The sequence below is a fragment of the Barbus barbus genome (genome assembly GCF_936440315.1).
Source record: "Barbus barbus genome assembly, chromosome: 18".
Taxonomy (NCBI): domain Eukaryota; kingdom Metazoa; phylum Chordata; class Actinopteri; order Cypriniformes; family Cyprinidae; genus Barbus; species Barbus barbus.
Window position 1 is genome coordinate 19,801,978 of NC_136746.1, and position 27,535 is coordinate 19,829,512.

Consider the following 27,535-nt stretch of genomic DNA (forward strand, 5'->3'; position numbering starts at 1 on the left):
GTCAGTCAGCTATATATTGTTTATTAAAATATGGTGTTAAAAATAAACTATTCTCTGGTATTTACAGACACACATTCTGACGTGTTTTAAAATTGCTATTTAATTCCATCACATATAAAAAAAAAAACAATTCCTTAAATAAATCCTCTCCGTGGTGATCAAATGTTGTTAACAGAATTTCTCTTGTATTCAGTTAAGCCAATTCATAAATGAAGCCAGTCAACCTTTCAATCAAAAATTCAGTTAAAAAAACACCTTTGCCACAGTATAAAAATCTGTAAAATTTTATAAAAACTTGTGAAATGCTGACAGTGAGAAACCATTAAATATTACAATATGCAGTAATTTTACAGTTTAGATCTAGTTGCTTTGTTTCAAAATTATTACAAACCGTATTCATTTAAAATAAATTTTTATTAGAAATAATTTACCTTTCTGTCCTGCAATAAATTATAAAAGCATGTCTACAAACAAATGTATACAAAGAACTTCAGAATATGAACACAGGTTGTTGTTTTCTTACAGATAACACAGATACATAAAAGTCTCATAACAGTCTATGATTAGTGCCCTAACAAGATTTTAAAAATCCATACGCTCTAAACTGAAAAGAGTTCTGCTCAGTAATGGACAGTAGACTGACTCAAGGATCAAGGCAAATGATACCACATAGAATATGGAAATGAATATCAACACAACATATGTAGGGATATTAAAGTCAAGAAGGCAAGGTATCTAATTTAATATTATACATTTAGTATGCTACAATTATGGATTGTTAAGCATACAGTAAACAAACTTAAGAACTGATTTTGTAAAATCTTGTGAATATACGCTCCAATTGCTGTGGAACTATATACATGTTTTACACATGCTTATATGCATGTATATTTGGCCTTTTAAGCTCCTCATAGATTCAAGAAAATAGACATTTCTGGAAGAAATGTTTGTGCGGCTCGCATCAAGTTTAAGACATTGATGCTAGCATATAGAACAGCCACAGGCTCAGCACCCGCCTACTTCCAATCACTATTACAAATCTACATCCCCTCTAGAAGTCTGAGATCCGCTAGTGAGCGATGCCTCATGGTACCACCACAGAGAGGCTCAAAATCACTTTCCAGTACATTCTCGTTCACCATTCCTGGCTTGTGGAATGATCTTCCCACTCCTATCCAGAATGCTGAATCCCAGACAATTTTCAAGCGACAGCTGAAAACTCATCTCTTTCGACACTACTTGACTTCATCCTGAATTACAGAAAAAACTTTGTCTCTTTATTTATTCCTTCCCTTTCTAGCTTGTGCTTATTTGAACAATGACTGAAACTTGGTATTACGAGCACTTCCTGTGTCTGTTTGCCTCTTTAAGAAGAATCGATTTATGTATTCCCCAATTGTAAGTCCCTTTGGCTAAAAGCATCTGCAAAATGACTAAATGTAAATGTGCTTAATATTTGAAAAGGACAAGTGTTGAAACTCAAATCTGATCAGTGAATTTATATAATGGAAACATAGGTTTGAGTTCATTGAGTCCAAGTTCAAAGTTTTGTGTGTTTAGTTGGGAACAATGGGCTGACTAACAATGACCTGTATTACAAAGTCCTTCTGGATCTTGGTGTCTTGTAAACGTGTTTTATCCGTGAGTAGCTTTCCAGAGAAAAACCAGCGCTGGTGGGTGGTATCAATGTCTTCCTGATTTTTAAGCTGTTTCTTCAGCTGACGAATGGAATTGGCCATCGTGGCACTGAGGCGAAGGTCTTTTCCAGTGGAGAGACGCACCTTCAGCTGGAACTCCTTCTCCTGTAGCTCAGAGTGTTCAGACACATTATGATCGTTGCACTCGGACACCAGGTTGACTGGAGGAGCCAAGCAGTATGCCGGGAGCTGATAGCGGTTCCCCAGTTCATCATAGCACTCCATAAGAGACCCTGAAAGAGCAAAACAAAAGCTCCAATTCAGCTCAAATGCTGTAGTCATTAAATGCTGAATGTGTATATTTAGTATGTGTATATGTATGTATACTACTTTCTAAAAGTTTGGAGTTTTTTTAAAGTCTCTTATGGTCAGCAAGGCTTAATTTTTTTTAATGAAAAATACCATAACAACAGTAATATTGTGAATATTATTACATATTTAATTGAACTCTTTTCTATTTTAATATATTTTAAAATGTAATTTATTTCTGTGATGACAAAGCTGAAGTTTCATCAGCCATTACTCCAGTCTTCAGTGTCGCATTCTTCAAAAATCATATTATGCCGATTTGATGCTCAAGTAACCTTTCTTATTATTATCAATGTTAAAAATGGTTAATATTTTTGTGGAAATTGAAAAACAAAAATCAGGAGTCTTTGATATATTCACTTATGGGGAAAATTTTTTAACATTATAAATATTTTTAATGTCCCTTCTGATTAATTTAACGCAATTTTGCTAAATAATTATTGCATTAATAATTCCATTAAAACCAATCGAATGATAATTATAAAACTTTTGTAACAAAAAAAAGTTGTATTACACTAGTATTTCAAGTATTTTCACTAGATCTGTATATTAAAATGCTGCTTAAATGTTTACCATGAGGCAGTGTGATGCTGGCTCCATCTACAATAGCCTGCGCCAGTTCATGGTCATTACATTCAGTCGCTACCGCTGCAGCTTTCAGTGCATCCCAGATCTCTTTACGGCCATCAAAAGCTGGGGCCGTGTCCCAGAATTCATCTCTTTTACTGCGCAGCTGGCCCTCTGTCATAGGATATTCACTTTTCCACTTGGGCTTATCTTTCTTCAGGGGCTCATTGCGTCCTACAAGAGAAAAAGACATAAATGTAGAAATGCCACCCAAACAATCTCCTGATCGTTTAGATCTGCATTAAGTGACCAGTGTATCTGTGTGACATCTGTAAAAATGGTTCTCATTTCTTGTTAAAGAACTAGGACAGCAAATACGTCTTACATAGTGTATATGACATCACAGCTTTTGCCCAAATGAGATTCAGTGGATCTTTCCAAGAATCAGATTTTCCATGCTAGAAGCTTCTCTTTGACATGTAGCAAAGATTTCTAAGCACATAAACAGAGGTTTAATAACTGCTTTTCCTTTAAATGAACTATGAAGCTATCAAATGTAATAATGCAGTACAAATCAGCATCTAAACCACAACCTAAATCCCAACAGTCAAGCCAGCTCAATGTCAACTAAAGACGAATAGCTCATGTACAGTAGGCCAAAGGAAAATCCCTTTAAAAGGCTATTGGCTCAGACCATAGGTGACTGAATCATTTGTATACAAACAAAACGTGACAGAATCACAGCATAGATTTCAAAAGAAACATACACTATAAGTGCTTTGAATCTTCATCACAATTGTAATAAACCTGCTTTTGAGACAAAGCAGCTGTCACTGCGACACACTAGGGGAAAAAAACAAATTATTTATAGTGTCTGAGATTAAAGACTTAATCGGGTGATGCAAAACAGGATTTAGTGGCTCCTTTCCCATCATGCATCACTCCTAGTCAGATGACTGAGAGTTTTATAAGAGTACATGCCACAAAACAAACACACTCCATCATTCAGCACTTTCAATTTAAATTTGAAAAAATGAACTAATATCAAAACATTTAGCCTTAATTTCTCAATTGTTCCTTTTTACTATGCATTCTTCTGATAAACAAAGACTTATAAAGTCCATGATGCACTGTAACAAACATGTTTAACACACAAATACTATAATTCCATACACACACACAAATCAAACTGACTGTGCAAATCAAACTAAACATGGTTGGTCCATCTAACATCGTGCACATTAAAAATTAACAGGAGATTAAAATGCTCATTTAATTTGGTTTCCAATGGCAGGGAACTTTGGTGTGACAGAACAGGTGTGAACAAAACTGTATATGCTAGCATGACCAAAAACCTGTCAAACTTTCTTTACATTTGGGGTCTTATACTAAAAATAAGTAGGCTACTGTACATCAACAACCTCGGCAGTAGTAGTATCTCTAAACATACACTGCTAGTAACTGTGCACTGGACGCTACTTACTTTTCAGCACAACTGTTATCGTTGGTTGATAGTCTCTTGAGTTTGCAACTCCCATGGTCTGAGCAGTCACTTATTCCTACAACCAGTGAAATGTTACTGGATGGTCGCTCCTATGACTTCATGCAGGGGTTTGAGAGACAATCAACTTCACATGCGTGGTGCTACAAGATGTCCTGTCACAGCAAAACTCATGACACTCCGCTAGTAGCTTAGACCAGTTTCTTGCTAAATGTGCACGCCCATCACCTGTTTTCTGAATCTAAAAATAACAACTGAACAAATATAAATCAAAGCAGATCACCAAGATATCTTCTAGCAGCAATACATTTTTTTTTTTTTTTTTGCTTTTACAATCCCTGGCTTGAGTTTAGATGTATGAGTGCCTTTTTACAACAAACGTAATCCAGTCAACTCTTTTAGACCTGGACGGATAGTCAAAAATAAACTGTAAATCCCAGGATTGTCCAGAACAGGTGCATCCAAGCAGTTCCACAAATACATCTAATCTAAAATGTCCCAATCTTAATGGATTTCTAGGTAAAGCAAGAACATTTTAGCATTTAAGCAGACAAGTTTATATAATATCCAATATGTTAATCTTCTTTGCGCTGTGCCATCAGAATTAAGTAATTCAAGGAAAATTCAAGGAGACATTCTTTTATGTTGGTTTACTTAAGAAATCAATAACATTATTTAGAGCTCCTGCAGGGACTTGTGGGTTCCATAGTGTAAGATCTACCCTTATAAAAGAAAGAAAATGTACCCTAACTGCCCATTTTGAAATGGTGCTTAGAGGTTTTTAAGATGATTTTGGTGATCGAAGTCAGAACCAAAACCCAAGGGGCTTACAAGGAAGTGCATTGAAAAGTTTGAATAAATAGGAGTAAAAAAATAAATTAAAATAAATTAGTTAATAAAAAAAATGGAACGGTACAATACTAAAAATGTAATTCAATAGAAATATTTTTCAAATAATAATCAAGACACATTAATATTAATATATAATACAAGAAATTCTATAGATTCCTTTGAATTTTTAGTATTGGACGTCACACACACGAGGTCATATTTAGGGGTCCATGGCAACTTAAATAATAATAATAATAATAAAAAAACCTATTATAATAAAAAGGTTACCCAGATCTTGCCTTTTTACTTTTTACAGTGATACATTCTCTAAAATATCAGAAATACAAAAATCAGAGTAGGACAAATAAGTTTCCTCATTCAAGGAACACCACAGCTTAAGCATTCACACTATTTGCAAACAGGATTCCTCGACAGATGAAGCCTTACCTCCTCCTTTGGTGCTGTATCTGGATGCATTCCTGGAAGACAGGTGAGACCTTTGACATACTCCAAAACAACTTCCCATCACTCAAACTTACATCAGGACCAGACGCCTGGATGCCCGAATAAATGCATTTCTACAGGATCCAAAATGTAAAAAGTCCTAGTCATTGACATTAATAAATGATATTTTGTTTTTGCATAAGAAACATTGTGTCTAGTTGACTATTATTTTAGGTTATCAGATGTGTTGTTGTCTGAGGGCAGACACAAGCCCGTTGTATTCCGCTGAGTCGACATTTGTCTAAGCCTTAAGCTGATCAGTAACCATCCAGGAAGACAAAGTTATTACACAAATGCAGTCAATGGACAGTAAATACAAATCTAAATTTGACATTTAATTATCCTCAGAGTTAAACAACACACACATACTTCCCGAGGTAGTCCACACTCAAATCCCTAAAGAAGAATAAATCAGTGTAGAGCTCTAAACGATGAAATCGGCGAACTAGTGAGACTAGAGGGCACATTATCGTGAACCAGCGCTGCAGGGAGAAACAGCAGAAATGCATCAGGGGTAACAAATCTCAAATATACATCAAAAATTCATATTAAATCAAATACATATTCATATATATTTTCCCAAACGCTACTTCTATTACTGTTACAACAATAAAACTGTAGCTATTTGCTATTAATCACCACTGACCTGGTGAATAAAAAAAAAAAGAATATGAAATGGTGAAATGATGGTACACTGCCATCTAAAGGCTGCAATACATTTAATGCACATTGATGCATTTATAGATGTTAACAAAAGTCTGAACTGTAAGATATGCTGTTAAAAACATTTCTTTAACAAATAATAAAATTCTAGGCAAGTTTCTTCTGATGTGGTTGACTTTAGAAATTAAGTATTGGATTTCAGTGCATTTAAATAATGATACTGTAAGTGATATAAATAATGAGTTAAAAACCATATTTACATAATCAAACATTAAGCCCCACATCGCTACAAACCCTGCTTTAAAGGACAAATTCACCAAAAATTAAAATACTGTCATCATTTACTCACCTCTACTCTGTATGACTTTCTTTCTTCTGTTGAACACAAAATAAGATACTTTTTTGGTAACAGTTAACAGTAGCCACTGACTTTCATAGTATTTTTTTCCATCCTATGGAAGTAAATGGCAACTGTTAACCATTTGGTTACCAACATTCTTCAAAATATCTTATTTTTTTGTGTGTTCAACAGAAGAAAGAAACTCATACAGGTTTGGAACAAGTGGAGGGTGAGTAAATGGTGGCAGTTTATTTTATTTTTGGGTGAACTATCCCTTTAAGCACAGTATCTTCCATAGATCGCACAGTCAACTGTCATGATTTCATTATAAAATATTGATAGAAACATCCAAAATATGCATGATATTTTTGGAGGGCAGCCCTTTCATTTGGCCAGAAAGAGCAAACATCATCCAGTGAGATCACCGTCTAAATCTGGGCTCTGCAGACTCCTGTGTTCCCAGGGCTCTGGTTCTGCATTCAGCCTAGGCACAGCGGGTGAGACTCACCCTGATGAGCATGTTGGTCATCGCCAACTAAGACAGTCAAGTCTTTAATGTCTCAGACTGGCATCATGTCTTTTTTAAGAGGGTAAATGTCCCATGTCAGTCCGTCACCATATGGGTTGTGTCCAGAGGGAAGGAGAACACGCGTCAGCCAATGACTGTGAAGACAATTAGAATAATTTACATTAAAATCACATCTTACAGACTGCATAATTTGACTAAAAGCATGTAAAATGTGTAATTTTACCTTCTCTTTTCTACACCAAAGAACACCTTCCAGTTGTTTAGTTTACCATAACTAAAAGGATTACGATAGACCTTTAACAAGACAGAAAATGTTAAATAAGTCACAGCTAATGTAATAAGTACAAAATTTGACATAGTTACCAGAGATCAAATAATAGAAAGAAACCAAATTCCAATCAGTTATAAAAGTTTAGACTTTTATAACTTACCTTTCCACGTTTTGCCAAATGTTTGGCCTCTTTGTTGTTTATATGGCGTTCAATGCTGGTTTCTCCACGAGTGATAAGTATAGCATGCCACAGTGTGAGACCTCCTAGGGCGACTGACACTGTGCTGATGGAAAAAACAGCAAACATAACAAAAGATGTGAGTCTATGGAAATAGTAAAACCAGTATTGCGGCCGCAGTGAAAGAATAGACTACCTTGTAAGGACCCACATGTAGATAACACTCTTGTGAAACATCCTGTCTTTGTAGGTGTATGGAGGTTGCGAAACCTCCTGTGTCCATTGAAGATCAGAAAAACAAAAAAATATTTTATATGATTCAAAATACAATGCATAATAATAAATATGATTTACATTCATAAAATATAGCAATATACTTGAAGATCATTTTTTATAAATATAAATATTTAAAATATTATATGAATACTGAGTGCAACTGTTATTTATGCATATATACTAATGTTCAAATATTTGAGGTTAGTAAGATTTGTTTAATGCTTTTTAAAGATGTCTCCTTTGCTCAAAAAGGCTGCAATTATTCAATTAAAATACAGTAAAAACAGTAATATTGTGAAATGTTATTACTATTTACAACAACTGATTTCTATTTTAATATATTTCAAACAATTTATTCCTGTGATAGCAAAGCTGAATTTCCAGCAGGCATTACTCCAGTGTCACATGATCCTTCAGAAATTATTCTAATATGCTGATTCGGTGCTCAAGAAACATTTCCTGTTATCATCAAATTTGGGAAGGTCAGAAATAATTTGTTGGTTTTCATAGCATGCTGTTTGCTTAAGAGTGTTAAATAATGAACCATGATGCAGAAAACTAAAATTACGGCTCTTAAGCCAAATCAACAGCAGGAAAAACGACTTGAGCCACCTGTACTCCCTTCCCAGCCATGCCTTCTGACGGTACAATGCCGATGAGCAACCCAATCCCTGTCACCGGGACACCCTGTTTCTCCGCTTCTAAGTGTCTGAATTGCTATGGAATGGCAGAGAGACAGCTGGTAGTTAAGACATGCCCACTACACCAGACTTTGAGAACAGAAAGAAATGAGGAGAGACACAACCGTTCACAAAGAGAGGAGTTAAACACCTTATTCATTAGAATACGTAAAAGGAAAAAACAATGCCCACTGAGTTGTTTTTCAAGCTTCAAAATGTTATGATACAAAGTTATACTAAATGGAAAAGAGCAAAGACAAAACAATAAATGTATTTAAAAAAGAAAAACAAAGCCTTACATCTATGGCATTGTATGCATCGATAAACAGATCGCGCCCGCTGATGCTACAATACATGCAGCCCAAAGTCAAATAGAGACAAAAGGAGAAGAAGTAACGATGATTGTAATGGCCAACACAGTTGTTAAGCCAAGCTGAATACAAATAATTAAGGACTTAACTACAAAGAAGTGGAAAAAGATTAAATGCATCTGGGCTGTTAAAGGAATAATTCATCTAAATTCAATTTAAATGTAAATTTAATTGTTACTTACATTTGTGTCATTCTAAACCTTTACAACTTTTTTCCCCCTGTGGAACGCAGAGAAATAATGCCTGTTCATCTTTTCAGCTGCCTTTTTCAGTATTTTTCCCATTGGGATGTTTAAATTAAGTCTTTGTTAAAAAGTTTTAAGTTATGAACAAAACCAACCAGCTACAAGGTGATTCATATTCATACATAAAAAAAATTCGTTTTCAGAATCGGAAAAGGTCCACGATCTGGGGCTCGAACTCAGGATGCCCAAAGTGCAACGACACTACATGTCGATGCACTGCCCATGAGGCTATAGGCGCCAACAGACGAACTATACTTATAACAGTTTTAATAAGGAAATAACTTGCACTTGTACCGTCCGTACACCCCTTATAGAACACTGAGAGCCAGTGATCTCTGTCTACTCATTGTGCCTACATCTAGACTTATCTGATCTAAAAAAAACTAGGCACTTTTGCAACTGCAGGTCCGAAACTCTGGAACAGTCTACCTCTTCATATTAGATTAGCCCCCTCTATTTCTGCTTTTAAATACTTATAAAGCAACTGATTTAAAGATGTTGAATATGTATATAGAAATAATATACTGTATTTAATGTTTATTGCAAAATGAATGTAGAATCATGGGTAAAGTAGATTTTCCACAAGGAATTTTGATATTAACCATGACTATTTAATACATTTTGTTGAAATAATGCGAGCTGATGGCTTCAACAAAAGCAAATGCCATCAGTAAACAACTTTGTCACTCACACAGTAGGTTGTCTTTAAAGCTTTATAAGTTATCATTAAAACACTATTGAACTCTATTCTGAAAACTGTTCTCGTCAGTCTATTCCATGCAATTATAATGAATGAATGCAATACAACTTGCGCATAGTTTGCAACAACATGAATGTGAATAAATGACAGAATTGTAATTTTTGGATGAACTATTCCTTTAAACTGAATGTTTCATTAAAAAACATAGCCAGTATATAAGAATTTTAGAGTAAAATAAGACCAAATGGGTGCACTTTTTACAAAATGTATGGTGATTTAAAAAGGATACGGCAATGATGATCCATTTTTAGAATACATCTGTAGAGAAAGATACAGGGATGTTGATACATGCAAGTTTCTTACAATAATATTATACAATGCAGCTGACACTGAATCACCAGTCAAGAGTTTATAAGCCTGTTGGGATTGAGAAAACTGTGCGTCTCTTACGTTTTACAGATGCCACAGTGATGACTTCGTGCTGGTTTAGGAATGACACATTTTTTACAGAACGACACAAACGGGACCTCATTTTTCATCTGAAACACAATGTGAAGAAAGAAAGGAGGAACTGTCAGGTCATGAATGACATTGAACACACACATCAGCTACTTGATTGTAGCATGTCTAAGTGTGCCATACCTTTGGAGGGTATCCAGGAGGAGTGTTTGTGGCTTTGTAGTAATGGAAGACTATCATGACCAAGTTCCAATTCCCATAACAAATGTGCCACATCATCCAGCCAGGAGAGTACGTATAGAGGACCAACGGCAGAAGGCAGAAGTATGCGATGAAAACCACAGAACTGGTAAGAGCTACTACTAAAAACACAAAAACCTTAAGAGAACAGAAAAAGCGCAGGGTGTAAGAGAAACGAAACAGACATTGCAACAAAATAACATGATGGTAATTATAAGATTTACCATTCCAAACCATCGTGTGACAACCTCCACCATCCAAAACACTGGTTCAAGGATGCAGTCCAGTACCACTTCAGAGTTAGTGAGCGAGTTAAAATAAAGGGATTTGAAGATCAGTTTGATGTAGCTCACAGGCTGCCTCAGTCTTCTGGGCATGCGACTGCGACTGTGCCTGCCACATTCGCGCATGCATCGCAGCAGCAGGTGCATGACAGTAGAGCAGGGACGCATGTTCAGCCCCTGTAAAGACAAGATCGTATCTTTTAATAACCTGTTCGAACATCCTGAATATCGGCACAAGCAAGTTCCTCTGCCTACGGCCTGCAATTTGCTCACTGACAACTGCCCTCGTGCTGAACCTGTAAGACAATTAGATTAACCAAGTATCCTTCTAAGCAGATGGTGTGGATTGATATAAACCAATAATGCAAGCATGGTTTAGTTTTCTGATACCCCTGAATTAACTAACATAATACAAATATACGAAAGGTTGATGACCTCTTTTGTTCAGTCTTTAGAAAGCAGCATACTTTACATGATTGCACTGATAACAATGCACCTAAAACACGCCGCCCTTTTAAATTCACTTAGGTTTGGAAATAATACTCAGGGATTGTTAGGCTAGTGACTAATGCATCTTTCCATGGATTTGTAGTTGCAATCAAACCATTAATCTTACTAGAAGGGTTTCAAGCCGTCCCATAAAGAGTCGCTGCATGTGAATTTAGATTAAAATATGCATAAACAAAGATCTGGGATGATGAAGAGAAACTTTGTTATTTATTTAAAAACGTAAGGCATAACACAAAATCAGTGTGAAGCCAGTTTCAAGACAATACATTTATTAATCACATAGGAGTGTCTCCAGTTAGAATTCAAAACATTTTAATTTTAGCACTGCATGCCCAGACGCTGTAAAATTCAGACATGTGAGCTAAGGATCTGGACAGTCTACATTCCGGTCACACCAGTGAATGTGGAGGGAACACCACCACCCATATGATATAACGCTGTAATAGTGACAGACGTAAGCAGAAAGAGATGTTATAGTGGACAGTAGATACTGTAAGATTTGTGGAAAAATGGTCAACCCCCCCCATGTCATTAACAGACTATAATCTCACGGACAGATTGGGAGTATGTGCCTCTAAAATTAACTTTAAGAGAAAACACTCATTGATACTGTAAAGTTAGTACACTGATTAAATGAAAATGAAATATCTACAATATATAGTTACATATAAATATAGTATCTATCTGTCTGTCTGTCATCTAATACACACTCATAGATAGATACATAAATATACAAATATACGTAAATATATTTCTTTGTATACCGCACATCAGTGATGAAACAAGGGATAACAGTGATGTTTAGTACCTCGACTTGACTGAATAAAACAGCAAGAGCTAAACATCAAAGAGCACAGCATGGCAAAAATTTGTACAATCGGTTGTTTTACCTGCCCAAGATCTTCTCCTAAAACTGCGATAAAATCAACTCATGATACCGTTGAATGTTTTATATATATATATTTCGGAACAGACGGAGATAAATAATTGGAAGCAGCAGTTTCTATCCCTTTGATGTCATCTGTCTTTCTGTCTGACGCTCAGGGATGTGAGCTCAGCTGTCACGCTGGGAATTGTAGTTTAAGGCGTGGAAAGCGGAAATATTATCTGGGAATATTTTTATAATGTATATTTTTATATTATTAATAATCAAAATTACGTTATATTGTGTGGAATTTAAAGATTTAATCGCATTTCGGTTCGATTTGTATAAGATTTAAGACAAACTGCAGCAGGGAATTGTGGGAATTGCAGTTTGATTCATGTCCAATTCGTTTTAGCGAATCGGTTCTTTGGAACACTTCCTTTCAAAGAACAATTCAGTGATTCTTTTACGTCCGAGCGTAATGGCTGCATGCGTGGGCTCTAAAATCAGAGATGCGGCATTGCTAAAAATCTGCTCTAAAGCGGCCCAATAAAGGCATATTACGTGTTCTTTTTTCTATAACGTTGTACTATTTCCCATTGTGTTGCAGTCATGAATAACCAGTCCATAAAATCTAATTTACAATAACCATGAACGTATTTAAAACGCGATTATAATTTGCATTTACGTTGCTAAAATAATTCACACCTATTGGCTGAAATTGCTGTTTAAATAACTATTTCTGAACCAGTTCTGTTCAACCAATGCACTGAAAAGATCCGACTCAAAAGAACAATTCGTTGAGGACTCCGATAACGACAGTAGGTGTTCACACGTGCTAAGGCACTGCGTGGGTCAAAATAGTGCAAGAGATGGCATTCAGTTTCAACTTCGATATTCCTTTACAGACAGACGAAACAAACGATAAAGACGACAAAGCAAAAGACGTGGATCTTAAGTGTTCGGTAAGGGAATTTATTATTAGCTTAAACCCGGCTACGTTATAGCTTGGCTAATGCTGCAAATCAGCTGACTGTAAAATCTAAAATTATGCTTGAAATGTACAGCACACTTTAAATTCTAGGACTGGATGATATTCCATTTTAATGTGAAAGCGTAAATCAACAATAAGTGAGGGTAATTACTCAAGCTACACCCCATGTTGTGATTGCATCTGTCAAGATCATATGCACATTGCATTTTTCTCCATAGGAAGTTAGTGCAACTGTCCCAAAGAAGATTAAGGATGCTGTGGAACACCAACCTTTGTTGGATCCTCTGTCCCAAATCGAGAACTGGGTTCCTGAAACCATCACCATAGGTGCCCTGCCTCCCCTGCTCTGTCTCAATGAATCAGTGTTTGAGAAGACTGCTCCTGAACGAGAGGACAGTGAGGAGATACTGGCCAAAACACTGACTCAAAACTCAGACCTCATCTCTGGAGTCTATGAGGGTGGACTTAAGATATGGGAATGCACTTACGATCTACTTGAGTACATTGATGATGAAGGAGAGACCTTCGCTGGGAAAAGAGTGTTAGACTTAGGCTGTGGAGCAGGTCTACTTGGCATACTTGCATTGAAGAGAGGAGCCAGCAAAGTTGACTTCCAGGATTATAACAGCACTGTGATAGAGCAGTTGACATTGCCAAATGTTTTTCTCAATTGTGAAGATGATGATGAAAATGAAGAGACAAATAGCAGCCCACCGTGTAAGAGAAAAACCCTGAATGCAACAGAGAAATTACTAGATCGTTGTGGTTTCTTCTCAGGCGACTGGAACTCTTTTCTCACACTTATGCAAAATAAAACCCCATCACCAAAATATGACATGATCTTCACATCAGAAACCATATATAACACAGACTACTACTCTTCACTTTATAATGTGTTTTGTGACCTGCTTGATGAGAATGGTGTTGTTTATTTGGCAACCAAATCTCACTATTTTGGAGTAGGAGGTGGCCTTCATCTGTTTGAGAAGTTTGTGGAGCAGAATAACGTCTTTCAGATCAGATATTTGAAGGATGTGGAACAAGGCCTTAAGAGACATGTTGTATCATTGACATTCAAAAAGTGACATTCAAATTGTATTGATGATAAGTATTAATGTGCCTATGCAATTATGGTGCAAGTTCCCATAAAATAATGGATGCATGTTCTTTTTAGGCCAAATGGATGGTTATGAGATCCTAAATTGTGCTTGGTGTAAATAACTAATGTTAAAACAGCAAGAGCATCATTACTGAAACTGGAGTTTGGTGAAACACTCTGAAGATTTGTAAAATTCAGTGTTCAATCTAAAATAAAGCACTGCAAAACCATCATCATATAAACATCAGAACTGACATAAGTTTACATACATCTCTACAATTTATCAAGCAGAATCACACAGACCAACAGACAGTCTCAACACTGGTTTAATGTGAAAAGAAAAGTACTTGGAGGTGCCACATTGACAACACTTAACCAAACATTCTTCAAAACAAAGTGGTGATAAAGTAAATTATGGAATGAATTACATAAAGAGAAATCCCCCCCAAAAAGTGTGGTCCTTGTAAACTGTTTAACTAATAAATATTCACAACCATTCCAAAAATCTAACATTTCAAACTTGTTACGTATAGGTCCTATATTTTTTTAACTTGTGTATATACTTTTTCTATAGAGCTCTGTCTTATTGATGTTCAATATGGGAGTCTTGTTTAAAGTAAGTCAGTGCTGATATATATTTAAAAAATGTATACTCTATTTCTTGGCTTTGCCCTGTGCTGCCACAGCCTCCATGGCTTTGCGAACAGTTTCTTCGTCTCCGAGGAACTGCATGGGCTTGATGGGCTTCAGGTTCTTGTCCAGCTCGTAAAGAATAGGGATGCCTGTGGGCAGATTCAGCTCCATGATGGCCTCCTCAGACATACCTGTAAATGTGAGAAAACAAACTGAAACTATGGAAGAAATACATAAGAAATGCTTTGGCAACTAGATAAAAAAGGTTTCAATTAACTTTTTTTTTTTTTTAATTTATGAAAGATTCTATTAGTTTCCATGACTTTTCCAGACATGGAAATCATATTTAAAGGATTTCAATAATGGTGGGAACCTTGAACAAGGGATTGAAATGATACTGTGGAATAATGACCTTCTAAGTGCTTCACAATGCCTCTCAAACTGTTTCCATGAGCAGCAATTAACACTCTCTTTCCCTCCTTGATTTGAGGCACAATCTCCTCATTCCAGAAGGGTAGGGCCCGTGCAATAGTGTCCTTCAGACTCTCGCAAGAAGGCAGCTGGTCCTCGGTCAAATCAGCATAACGTCTGTCCTATAGAAAGAAAAGACATCCCACAAGACAAAATTGGCGCAATAATCAAATGTTCTATAAACATATCACCATTTAATAGTTCTGCACTTTTAATCTAACAGAAATTTTTGACTTGTTAGTTTGCTCTAGGTCATAGGAAAACCAGAGTGTTTGAATGTTATCAACATTTGTAAACTGTTTCCCATACAAATAAGGTTTGAACTTTGTTTTCTGAGTCTTTGCATTGATTAAATACTAAGACGTCAATTTCAATGTCTAACATCAACATGCAACAAATTTGGTTTTCAGACTCATGAGTTGGTAATGCATGTTAAAATGATTTATGAACTCTGTGATTTTCGTTGTACGGGATGCAAGAATGCAGATTATAAAAAAAGTTGATAGGCATGCTGTCATTACGCAATATCATCCATTCAGAAAGCTAAAAACTAAGTACTGCCTCACCATGTGCATTTACACCATTATGAGTCGTTTCTTATTTTGAGAATCTAATATGGAATCTGAAAAGGGGAAGTGACTAATTATGATGACAAATACATCCAAAATGTGCATTTGAATGCAACAGATTAAGGGTTTAAAGTACAATAATGAATGAAAGATGCTGAAGACCCCACCTTGCTGATGATGCTGTAAAAGTCATGATCTGCATCCATAGTTGGTGGAGGGATGTCATAGGAGCGCCTCCAAATCTTAACCTGGGCTTCACCGTGCTTGGCTGCAGTCTCAGCCTTGTTTAACCCAGTGAGACCACCATAATGGCGTTCATTCAGGCGCCAGGTCCTGTGCACAGGCAGCCACATCTGATCAATACTGTCCAAAACAATCCATAACGTCCGGATGGCCCTCTTCAGTACCGAGGTATAACAAATGTCAAATTCGAACCCTGCATCTGGAAAGACACAATATAGGCTTAATATGGAACACAGAATTCAACATAATACAACTTAATATAATGTGATTGTCATTTTTATTATTATTGAAATAAAATATTGTTTAATACACAGTTAATACAACATAGCCCTAACAAGGATTTAAAACTATACAAGTTAATATTACATACATATATATAGAGAGAGAGAGAGAGAGAGAATATTAAATGTAGATACTATTTTTGTATTGAGAATATTATAACATTATAATTATTAAAATTATTATTTATATATAAACGAAACGCATAACTGTAATCGCGTCAAAAAAAAAATCACTTTACGCATCCTTGTTTGAGAAATTCAGCACGTGAACAAAATCACGTCCTGTGTTGCACGTTCGCATCAGAGAGGCCCCGCCCTCAACCCGTCAGTAAAAGGCAAGCCGACAGCTAATTGGTTCAGAGAGTACACGCGTCATGTCGGAGGCGGGGCTATGCTGGGGATGCACATTGCACAGTCTTCTGAAAGTCATTTGAATTTTACGGTTCGATTTTTCTGTTAAAATCGCAAAAATCTCAATACACACAATAATAACATAAAGCGGGCAAAGTGATACTCAATTTAGACATAATGTACATGTTCTTTGAAAAACTAATCTATAGCTAATCTGCTGATATACCTAGGACAGCAGATTTACAACGCTCATTCACAATACTATACAAACCTTTTAAAGCTTGACCGCCTTTCTTTGCCTCCTGAGCCCCTGTCTCGCTCAGGTCCGCGTCGAACCAGCCACAGAAGCGATTCTCCTGGTTCCAGCAGCTCTCGCCATGGCGAATGAGAACCAGCTTGTAAGCAGCCATTTGAGACAAATAATAAAGATAGCAGCTAAAGACAGCACAGTGAGCTCTGATTGAACAGGTTATGAAGAGTACTGTCAAAAAGATCCTCCTCTCATCTCATTCCGTAATGAATGACGTTCCGACCGCCCCATCTCAAAGCTCAACCAATCAAAGCCTCGCAACGATCCTCAACCATCACGACATGGAAAAAAACTGTGACCTTCCTGCAACGCCTCTGAATATTTTATAGTAAACCCACTGTAGCATTTCGCGGTTCAAAATGTTTTAGCAAGAATAAAAAGGAGTATAACATATTTCAACGTTCATGATTCATCGACACTACTAGAAATATGCAGTATTATAAACTATGATTATAAATCATTAAACTACAGGATCTAACTTCCCGTTAGATTTAACTGGGTGTATCTTGTGGAGATAAGGTTCTGGAGAGCCAATAAAAAGTTAGTTTTTTAGGTGTGGGCGGAGTTTAGCCTGGTCGCTTGCCTGAACCATAGGCATGTTTGTCTTCAACACGAGAGAATGATGCTGTTGGTATATGAAGTAATGTGACCATAATATGATGTTAAATGACTCATGATCACTCATTATGAGTAGACGGAAACTGTATTTAGTCACACCTTTTATTCCAGTGGGTTCTTTTTGAAAATCAGCCTACAAAAAGCTATTGAACATTTCCACTGTTGCCCAGGAATAAAAACAATCTTGTCACAGCAGAGCCTTCCATTAAAATAAAGACCTTGCCTTGCTTACTTTAGTCTGCATATTTAAGATTTTTGTTGCCCATGACTCTGAGTATACACTTGGAAGCAGGCAATACTTGGATGGAAACAAAGTGACATACATTGCAGTATATTTTAATGGAAACAAAATAAATAAATGTTAAAGTTTTTTTCATTTGTAATGTTTTAAAGTTCTTTCGTTATATCTCTTTTTTTTACATTTCATCCTGTTTCATTTTCTGCACCTCTATCAGCTTTGTACAAAAGTACCAACAGTATATAACCGTATATTTTTTTCTTCAGACAGGCCGTGCTCAGTGAAGGATTTGGCGGGAAAATCGTCACCGACTGATATGTTAAGATTCAAATCAACAGTTGAAGGTTCGTATTAATGAATGTAATTACATTTAGATTGACGTTAATATCTCACCAACTTAATTTGGTCTATCAGCGAATCATATACAACAACAACAAAAGTTTTCGTTATTTAAAAAAAAAAAAAAAAAAAAAAAAGTAAGCGTTAACCTGGTCTCCGCCCCATCTCCTCATTCTCCTGGCAGGGCGCGGAAAGAGATGCTAAAGAGACGCATGTGAGCTCTTCTCGGCGTTTGATTATTTATCGTTTTTTGCATGATTTTTGTATGGTTTGTTAATGATGCATCAGGCCATCACATCAGCTCAGATAGCCCACTGGTTTACTGTCGGGGTACAGTTTGCAAACATCACAATCACCGATGAAGTGAAAAAGCAGGCAAAGGCCGAAGCTCCTGCTACTGCAGACAGGTATGAGTCATGAGTGTTTTTGCCGATTAAACTGTTAATTTTATTATACAGACTTAATTTAAGAGGATTCAGAAAGTTGAACAATAAATAACGATGAGACGTGTGTAGTTATCGCTAATTAACGCGACGGGGGACACGTGCGTTTAGGATAAGTCTATACACATGCATTTCCATAAAATAAATATCAACGCACGACCCTTTGTCGAAGTTTAGTTTTAAAGGGTCTACCATACTAAACATTTAGCTTTTTGACAATATATACACGGTTTGTTTAAAAAGACCATTAAAAGTGTCTTAAATCTTTTTGAACCAGGGTTTAGTGTTACATAGAGCAGTATAAATGTGTGCAGGTGAATTAATATGATTGACAGCTGGTGGTAAACTAGACAGTAGACTGAGTGAAGACCCAAGAATACACAATTTTCTCTGTGTGTGCATTTGCTGCAGCTCTGTGGTGGAGCAGTTGTCTGAACAGACTTCTCCAGAGAAGGCAGGATCAGATGGAGGAAACCAGAAGAGCAGGAGGCCAGGACTACCAACCAGTAATCACACACATACCAACTAAAGACTGTCTTTATTATTTTATTTTACTGATGTGATTAACTGGAATCAGTATTGTATATTGCTGTTAACATAATATCTGTCCTACCGCCATGTTTTGGCTTCTGTGTTACCCAATAGGATGGAATTGCATAACTCCCATTCAACATTCAAACTGTTTTGACATGTGACCTTTGAACTACAGGTCCAGGAACCACCCTGCCTTCACTCGGCAGTTATGAGTATCCAATTCTCCCTATTACTAAGAACAGACAAGAGGTACACATATACAGATACAAGGCACATACGGACACATTTACTCAAAATTCATAAAAGGTTTATGGCCTGTATGAACTTTTTCATGTTTGGTTATGTTGTTTGTTTTCTTATTTGTGCATATCAATCCCTCTTTGTGTTTGTTTGTGTGTGTAGTTGGTCTCTCTGATTGAGAATAACTCAGTGACTATCATTCGTGGAGCAACAGGCAGTGGGAAAACTACCCAGCTGCCACAGTTCATTCTGGATCATTATGCAGAAAAAAAGAAGCCCTGTAACCTTGTTGTCACTCAGCCACGCAAAATTGGTGCCACCAGCATTGCCCGCTGGGTGGCACGTGAACGCAAATGCACCCTGGGCAGCTTGGTGGGGTATCAGGTGTGAGATGCATGAAGCAGAAACTCTTATCCTCAAAAGTGTGAATAGAATCAATATCTTGAATGGAAATAGTCATAATAAAACTGAAATATTAACAGTTTGTTTATTGTGACGTGCATCCCAAGTGTGGATTATCAAAGAGGGTGTATGTAGGGTGGGGACTATGCATTGGTTGAGAGCATTAGAACTAAAACAAATTCCTCATGATTCCCTTCCCACAAAACCAAACCTATAAAATATACAGATTTTTTTATTTTATTCTAAGCATAAGCTACTAAACTCACTATATACATTTATTTAATGTCTTTTTCTCTGTCTCCAGGTGGGTTTAGAGAAGATGGCCACAGAGCACACCAAACTGATTTATGTGACCACAGGAGTCTTACTGCAGAAATTAGTGTCAGCCAAAACACTCACAGAGTACTCGCACATCTTCATAGATGAGGTAGATACACAATCTGCAATTTATAGACATAGATTACTGCCACATTTAAACCACATTTATTTGATAAAAAATACAGTAGAACAGTAATATGAAAAACCACATTTATTTGATAAAAATACAGTAGAACAGTAATATGAAATATTGCTATTTAAAATAAAAAAAGTTTTTTTAAATGCTTTCAAATTTTGTTTATTGCTGTGTTGCCAAAGCTCGATTTGTCAGCAGCAATTATTCTCCAGCCTTCAGTGTCACATGGTTCTTCAGAAATTATTTAAATATGCTGATTTGCTGCTCAAGAAACGGTTCTTATTATTTCTTATGTTGAAAACAGTTGTGCTACTGCTTAACATTTTTGTGGAAACTGATACATTTTTCAGGATTCTTTGATGAATAGAAAGTTCAAAAGAACAGCATTTATTTTAAATAGACATTTTGTAACGGTGTAAAAGACTCTGATCAATTTAATGCATCTTTGCTGACTAATCAATTTCTTAAAAAAAAAAAAAAAAAAAAAGTACATTTATTGAAACAGTATTTACACTCATCAGGCTAGTGATATTCACAATAGCAAAAGTTCAGTACTTGGAATTATGCCATACTAGTTAAATGTAATGATACCAATGCAAATATGCTACTATGAAAAAGTAGAATTTTAAAAGAAATATTAATTTAAATGAGAAAAATGGCATGTAGACTTAATTGTTTGTGTTTTAACCTTGTTAAGGTCCATGAGAGAACAGAAGAACTTGACTTCCTATTGCTGGTTGTCAGAAAACTGCTGCGGACCAATTCCAGATATGTCAAGGTTTGTTCAGCACACATTTTAATTCACACAATCAGATTTTACACTGTAATTCTTACCTCTTCTCTATTTATCCCACCTCTCTTTCTGTAGGTCATTCTGATGTCAGCCACTATAAACTGTGCTGAGTTTGCAGAGTATTTTGGTACTCCGATCCGCAATCAGATGAATCCAGCATACGTGTTTGAGGTGGAGGGAGCCCCATACGCCATTGAAGAGTTCTACCTGGATGAGCTCAAAACCATGCTACCTCTTGGAGTCAATGTATGGGAAGCATAAAAAATGCTATGTTTTGACATTTTCTATTTAAACTCCTTATATAAGCGTTTGTGTGTATGTGTCAGGTGGATGTAAACTTCCCAGTAGACCCTTGTATCACAGAGGAGATGTATAATGTTGCCGTCTCTCTCATCCAGAGCTTTGATGAGATGGAGGCTAAAGATCAAAGGTCAGGAATCACAATGAGACATGCATACACTACCATTCAAAATTTTTTAAATGTTTTTGAAAGAAGCCTTTCCAAGACTGCATGTATTATCAAAATACAGTAAACCTGTAATAGTGTGAAATATTACTACAATAAAAGTATTGCATACGTAAATATTGCATAGTGTATGGCGCAAATCACGAAATCCTTCTGACCTTAATTTATATCGATCACTCCTCTCTGACTTCTCTGCTAATGTTTCCACTGCTAAAAGGACATACTATCATGACAATATTAACAATTCGCCTAACTCTCGCATGCTCTTTAAAACATTTTCCTCCCTCCTTTTTCCTCCTCCTCCTTCATCTCTAACAGCTGACGACTTTGCCACATTCTTCATTAATAAAATTACAAACCTCACTGCACCATTTTCCACACCACAATCTATCAAACATATCTTGCCAGCAAACATACACTCATTCACATCCTTCTCTCCACTCTCTGAGGCAGAGGTCTCTAAACTCATCCTTTCCAGTCATCCTACTACCTGTCCGCTTGATCCTATTCCATCTCATCTCCTTCAAGCCATTTCTCCTGCAGTTGTACCTGCACTCACTCACATTGTTAATACATCCCTTCACACTGGAATTTTTCCCTTAGCATTTAAACAGGCTTGTATAACTCCACTTCTTAAACCCACTCTTAACCCAACACTTTTAGGGAACTATAGACCGGTTTCCCTTCTTCCTTTCATTGCAAAAACATTTGAACTTTCTCGCACAGAACAAACTCCTGGACAGTAACCAATCTGGCTTCAGAAGTGGACATTCAACCGAAACTGCCTTGCTTTCTGTTGTTGAAGCCCTAAGACTTGCAAGAGTGGCTTCCAAATCTTCATTACTTATCTTGCTGGATCTGTCTGCTGCTTTTGATACGGTCAACCATCAGATCCTCTTGTCAACCCTATTGAGAAAGGGCATCTCAGGAACCGCACTCCAGTGGTTTGAGTCTTACCTCTCTGATAGGTCCTTCAAAGTATCTTGGAGAGGTGAGGTATCCAAGTCGCAACATCTAGCTACTGGGGTGCCTCAGGGCTCAGTTCTTGGACCAGTTCTCTTTTCTGTCTACATGGCATCACTAGGTTCTGTCATTCAGAAACATGGCTTTTCATATCACTGCTATGCTGATGACCCTCAAGTCTACCTCTCATTCCATCCTGATGATCCGACGATAGCTGCTCGCATCTCAGCGTGTCTAACAGACATTTCTTGCTGGATGATGGACCATCACCTTCAACTCAACCTAGCGAAGACAGAACTGCTTGTAGTTTCAGCAAACCCATCGCTTCATCACAATCTCACCTTCACCAGTTAGGCTCTTCTATCATAACTCCTTCAAAAACAGCCATTAACCTTGGAGTTGTGATTGACGATAAGCTGAATTTCTCAGACCACATTGCTGAAACTGCCCGGTCCTGCAGATTTGCATTATACAATATTAAGAAGATCAGGCCCTTTCTCTCGGAACATGCAACACAACTCCTTGTTCAGGCTCTTGTTCTGTCCAGACTTGACTATTGCAATGCTCTCTTGGCAGGTCTTCCAGCCAATTCTATTAAACCTCTACAATTAATCCAAAATGCCGCTGCAAGATTAATCTTTAATGAGCCGAAAAGAACGCACGTCACGCCTCTGTTCATCAATTTGCACTGGCTACCAATAGCTGCTCGCATTAAATTCAAGGCATTAATGTTTGCCTACAGAACCACCACTGGCTCTGCACCCCTTTACCTAAATTTGAGCGACTTTCCTGTAGCTCAAAAAGTAGAGCATGGCGCTAGTAACGCCAAGGTCATGGGTTCGATTCCCAGGGAAATCAAGAGCTGATAAAAATGTAAAAACTGTAACTTGAATGCAATGTAAGTCGCTTTGGATAAAAGCGTCTGCTAAATGCATAAATGTACATGTAAATTCATTACTTCAGACTTGTATGCCCTCTAGAAGCTTGCGTTCAAGTGAACGACGCATTATTGTACCCCAAAGATACACAAAAACACTTTCACAGACTTTTTCATTAACTGTTCCCATCTGGTGGAATGACCTGCCCAACTCAGAGTAGCCGAATCCTTACACATCTTCAAGAAACGGCTAAAAACTCATCTGTTCCGTCTCTACTTGACCCTCTAACTCTAGCACTCTCTATTCTAATTTTATTTTATCTGTGTCTTTTTATTTAAAAAAAAAATAATAATAATTATCTTTACTGCGTTAGGCTAACCAAGACTTGTAATAGCACTTGCACATTGTTGCTCTTTTGTTGGTTTTGATTGCTTCTTATGTCCTCATTTGTAAGTCGCTTTGGATAAAAGCGTCTGCTAAATGACTAAATAAATAAAATAAAAGTTACTATTTTTTTAAATATCATTTATTCCAGTGATGGCAAAGCTGAATTTACAGCAGCCATTATTTCAGTCTTTGGCATTGCATTGATTCTACAGAAATCATTCTAATATGCTGATTTGCTGCTAAAGAAACTTTTTTTAATCAATGTTAAAAAAAATTGTGCTGCTTAATGCTTTTGTGCAAACTGATGCATTTTTTCAGGATTCTTTAATTGAATAGGAAAAAATATTATAATATTCATTAGTATTCAGTATTCATTTCTTTAAAAAAACTGACCCCAAACTTCTGACCGTCACTGAATATTTTGATAATTTTGTGAGACCAGCAATACATTAAATGCTTTATATCTTTGTTTGTTGTGTGTTTAAGAATTACAAATCATATTTTAAGTAATTAACTTCATAAAGTGTGTGTTTGTGTGGAGCAGGTGCTCAGAGCAAACTGGAAGTGCTACTCATCCAGAGAGAGGTAGTGTGCTTGTCTTTCTGCCTGGACTGGCTGAAATACAATATATGAAGGAGGCCCTCGCAAAACTTGTGCGCAAGAGGTACATCTGTGTGTAGTGTGTTTAAGCAAGCACGCTTGTGTATAAATGTGTTAACGTGTGTTTGATTGCTTGCAGGTTGCAGGTATACCCTCTTCACTCAACTGTCACTTTAGAGGAGCAAAATGGAGTATTCCTGGTTCCTGTACCTGGATACCGGAAGGTAAAATTTACCCTGAAATATTCTTGTATGTTTAGAGTGTTTGAAGGATGTAATGGCATAAATTCTTGCTCTGTTTATACTTGCAGATTATTCTCTCCACAAACATTGCTGAGAGTTCTGTCACTGTGCCTGACGTTAAATATGGTGGGTGTTTATTTTCACACCTTCTGTGAGTTTTTCAGGTCATCCTACAGTAGTTGGCATAACTCATTTTGCATTATTTTGTGTGTTATGTAGTGATTGACTTCTGCCTTGTGCGTCAGTTGGTTTGCGATAAGGAGACCAGTTACAGATGTCTTCGAATCACCTGGGCATCTAAGACCAGTTGCAACCAGCGTCGAGGTGTTGCATATGTGGGCTGGTGTTCAACAGTACAGATTTACTGGTTCTTGGGTTTCTATAATGCACTCTATTTGCATCTCTTCCTGTGCATCCTCCTAGGTCGTGCTGGACGGGTTTCTAAAGGCTTCTGTTACAGATTGGTGAGCAGACATTTCTGGGAGCATGACATTCCGGATTTCACAATCCCAGAGATGCTGGTAGGGGAGCAATGATTGCATCAATCAGTGGCAGCAAGACTTGGAAGATCTTCAGAAATAATATTTTTTTAATTATAAAGTCTTTGTAAGTTGGTTATGGCAGCTTGTGTATTGATTTGCAGCGATCACCATTAGCCAGTACCTTGTTGAAGGTAAAGTTGTTGGATATGGGAGATCCCCGCTCAGTTCTCTCCACGGCCCTCACACCACCCAACCTAAATGACATCGAAAGAACGGTCCTGCAGCTCAAACAGGTCAATGAAGATTAGTGGTTGTTAGTTACTGCTTGGTTGCAAATTTGAACTGTTTTGAACTCCCAACCTGACATTAAAATTACATGATGTGTTAAGGCAAACACACAACATTTTTGTATAAGTTTTAAATGTGTATATAAATATACAGTGCCCTCCATTAGTATTGGAACCGTAAAGACAAAATTGCTCTGTTGACTGTGGAGTCAAGACATTTGCAAATATGATAATAGATGAATATGAGACAAAACTACAGAATGTCACATTTTATTATTAGCCGTTTCAACACACATGTTTTACCAAATAAAAAGAACAGCACTTTTAGGGTGCTTTCACACTAGCACTTTTGCGAACCGCACCAGAGTCCGCTTAAAAAGGGTGGTCTGGGGTTCGGTTCTTGTGAACTCCAGTATGGTTTGCTGCTGATGTGAACGCAATCGCACCAAATCACGGAAGTGAACTGCTATTTATGCCTTATTATTTGATAATGTTTGTTTGTGTGTTTCACTCACTTTCCTGACGAGCGTGACTGACGTGCTGCAAGCAGAGAGCTGTATGTCTCATTTGTTCACTTTCAGCGTTCTTTAGAGCATTAGCAGTACATTCGTAAGACAGACATAAGTGGTTTATGCACTGAAGCTTTGTAAACATTTTGCGGCCTTCTCCCGAGCCGTCGTTACTAAGCAACGGGGTAAACAGCTGCTGGCTTGATGACGCAAACGAACCGCGGTTCAGACCCAAATAAAATAATATGGACACAGTCCAGCAGGGGGAGGGGGGAGCAAATGAACTCTGGTTTGGACCAGGCAATCGAACCAAGTGGGAAAGCACCCTTTAGAGTTCATTCCACTCAGTGATGTGACCATAAGTATTGGGAAAGTTGAACATAAGGCAGATATAAAAGATTAAAAGCTACTATTTAGTTGCAGATCCCTTGCACACAATCACAGCAGTGAGTCTGTGACCCATAGACATCACCAGACTCTTGGTCTCATCCTTTGAAATACCTTTCCCAGCCTTTAATGCAGCCAATTCCAATTGTTGCTTGTTTTGGGGAGTTTCTGTCTTTACTCTCCTCTCCAGCTGGTGAAATTCATGTTCAATCAGATTTAAATATGGAGATTGACTTGGGCAATCTAAGACTTTCCATTTCTTTTTCCTTATAAATTCCTCGACTGAACTGGCAGGGTGTTTTGGGTCATTGTCCTGATGCAATATTAAGCACTTCCCAATGAATCTGGTGGCATTTTCTTGAATATTGGTAGGCAATATGGTTTTGTACCCTTCCAAATTCATTCTGCTACTGTCATCATACATCAAGTCATCAGTAAAGTTCAGAGGGCCTGTTCCAGAGACAGCCATGCATGCCCATGCCACGACACCACCTCCACCATGCTTTACAGATGAGGCTGTATGCTTGGGATCATTGCAGTTCCCATCACTTAGATAAAGGTTCATCTTTGTTTCATCGGTCCATAAACACAGTTCCTAAACTCTTCTGGCTCACCTTTGTGCTTTTTTGCAAACTCTAATCTTGCCTTTCTATTTTTGGTGCTGGTCAGAGGTTTGCATCTTGCTGTGTAGCATCTGTAATTCTGTGTCAGTCTCCTGAAGACAGTAGATTGTCAGAGCATCACCCCAGCTTTCTTGAAGTTGTTGGTGATTTTACAGACACATCTTTTAGGGTTCATTTTCACAGCTTTTATGATTTGTCTGTCATCAACTACTGTTGTTTTCTCAGCTGATCCTTGTTGGTTGCTGGTGGTTTCCAAACTTGATTTCTCCATGCGCTTTGTTTTTGCTAGAGCACTAACTGACTTCCTCTTTTCTTTTAACATCCAAATTGCTTGCTTTTCTCTCAAAGTCAGCTCCCTCGTCTTCATCCTGGTTTGTGTGTCATCATTGAATGCAAGATTCAGAATGCAGAAGTAATGGATGTAACTGATACGACACATTCCCTGCTTTTAATATCTGAACAATTAATGCAACAGGACACAGCTGATCACTTAGAAAGACCTGTGAGGCAACTGTTCCAATACTTATGCTCACATCAGATAGAGGGATGAAACTCTAAAAGTGCTGAACTTCTTGGCTGGTAAAACACCTGTGTGTTGAAGCGGCTAATAATAAAATGTGACATTCTGTAGTTTGTCTCATTCATCTTTTAATCATATTTGCAAATGTCTCAACTCGAC

The 27,535-nt window shown here is 37.2% G+C and overlaps 5 protein-coding genes across 9 annotated transcripts in view; 2 read left to right on the forward strand and 3 right to left on the reverse strand.

The window, feature by feature from the left end:
• On the reverse strand, positions 1-5,895 carry LOC306884738 (ubiquitin domain-containing protein 1-like). Of its 2 annotated transcripts, XM_079440900.1 has the most exons (4): positions 5,353-5,657; positions 4,057-4,328; positions 2,580-2,807; positions 1-1,930 (listed from the first exon to the last, which is right to left on the reverse strand). In XM_079440900.1, the coding sequence occupies exons 2-4, from the start codon at positions 4,109-4,111 to the stop codon at positions 1,557-1,559; spliced, it is 657 nt and encodes a 218-aa protein (XP_079297026.1). In that variant the 5' UTR covers positions 4,112-4,328; positions 5,353-5,657; the 3' UTR covers positions 1-1,556. The 2 variants fall into 2 exon arrangements, with proteins under 2 accessions (XP_079297026.1, XP_079297025.1); XM_079440899.1 differs by lacking the exon at positions 4,057-4,328 and having other exon boundaries at positions 5,353-5,895.
• Positions 5,714-13,401, reverse strand: zdhhc16a (zDHHC palmitoyltransferase 16a). Of its 3 annotated transcripts, none has more exons than XM_079440894.1 (11): positions 12,046-12,223; positions 10,586-10,822; positions 10,305-10,499; positions 10,113-10,201; positions 9,952-9,980; positions 8,646-8,779; positions 8,279-8,383; positions 7,587-7,663; positions 7,373-7,496; positions 7,165-7,235; positions 5,714-7,075 (listed from the first exon to the last, which is right to left on the reverse strand). In XM_079440894.1, exons 2-11 carry the CDS (start codon positions 10,811-10,813, stop codon positions 6,973-6,975), a joined length of 1,155 nt encoding a protein of 384 aa, XP_079297020.1. In that variant the 5' UTR covers positions 10,814-10,822; positions 12,046-12,223; the 3' UTR covers positions 5,714-6,972. The 3 variants fall into 3 exon arrangements, with proteins under 3 accessions (XP_079297020.1, XP_079297021.1, XP_079297022.1); XM_079440895.1 differs by lacking the exon at positions 12,046-12,223 and adding an exon at positions 13,285-13,401 and having other exon boundaries at positions 5,715-7,075; XM_079440896.1 differs by lacking the exon at positions 8,279-8,383 and having other exon boundaries at positions 5,715-7,075.
• Positions 12,484-14,613, forward strand: mettl18 (methyltransferase 18, RPL3 N3-histidine). Its single transcript, XM_079440897.1, has 2 exons — positions 12,484-12,985; positions 13,233-14,613. The coding sequence occupies exons 1-2, from the start codon at positions 12,893-12,895 to the stop codon at positions 14,097-14,099; spliced, it is 960 nt and encodes a 319-aa protein (XP_079297023.1). The 5' UTR covers positions 12,484-12,892; the 3' UTR covers positions 14,100-14,613.
• Positions 14,424-18,273, reverse strand: LOC306884737 (phosphoglycerate mutase 1-like). The gene is made up of 4 exons (XM_079440898.1): positions 16,933-18,273; positions 15,954-16,228; positions 15,159-15,339; positions 14,424-14,937 (listed from the first exon to the last, which is right to left on the reverse strand). The coding sequence occupies exons 1-4, from the start codon at positions 17,069-17,071 to the stop codon at positions 14,768-14,770; spliced, it is 765 nt and encodes a 254-aa protein (XP_079297024.1). The 5' UTR covers positions 17,072-18,273; the 3' UTR covers positions 14,424-14,767.
• The window catches only part of tdrd9 (tudor domain containing 9), a 20,635-nt gene continuing 11,240 nt past the window's right edge, over positions 18,141-27,535 (forward strand). Inside the window, exons 1-14 of one of the 2 annotated variants that reach the window (XM_079440892.1) lie at positions 18,141-18,573; positions 19,021-19,115; positions 19,319-19,392; positions 19,546-19,767; positions 20,090-20,212; positions 20,937-21,017; positions 21,108-21,278; positions 21,359-21,462; positions 24,271-24,390; positions 24,466-24,550; positions 24,637-24,694; positions 24,788-24,892; positions 24,992-25,089; positions 25,212-25,343. In XM_079440892.1, coding sequence (XP_079297018.1) covers positions 18,443-18,573; positions 19,021-19,115; positions 19,319-19,392; positions 19,546-19,767; positions 20,090-20,212; positions 20,937-21,017; positions 21,108-21,278; positions 21,359-21,462; positions 24,271-24,390; positions 24,466-24,550; positions 24,637-24,694; positions 24,788-24,892; positions 24,992-25,089; positions 25,212-25,343 — 1,599 coding nt within the window. In that variant the 5' untranslated portion in view covers positions 18,141-18,442. The remainder of the gene's footprint in view (positions 18,574-19,020; positions 19,116-19,318; positions 19,393-19,545; positions 19,768-20,089; positions 20,213-20,936; positions 21,018-21,107; positions 21,279-21,358; positions 21,463-24,270; positions 24,391-24,465; positions 24,551-24,636; positions 24,695-24,787; positions 24,893-24,991; positions 25,090-25,211; positions 25,344-27,535) is intronic. The other variant, XM_079440893.1, reaches the window with a different exon arrangement.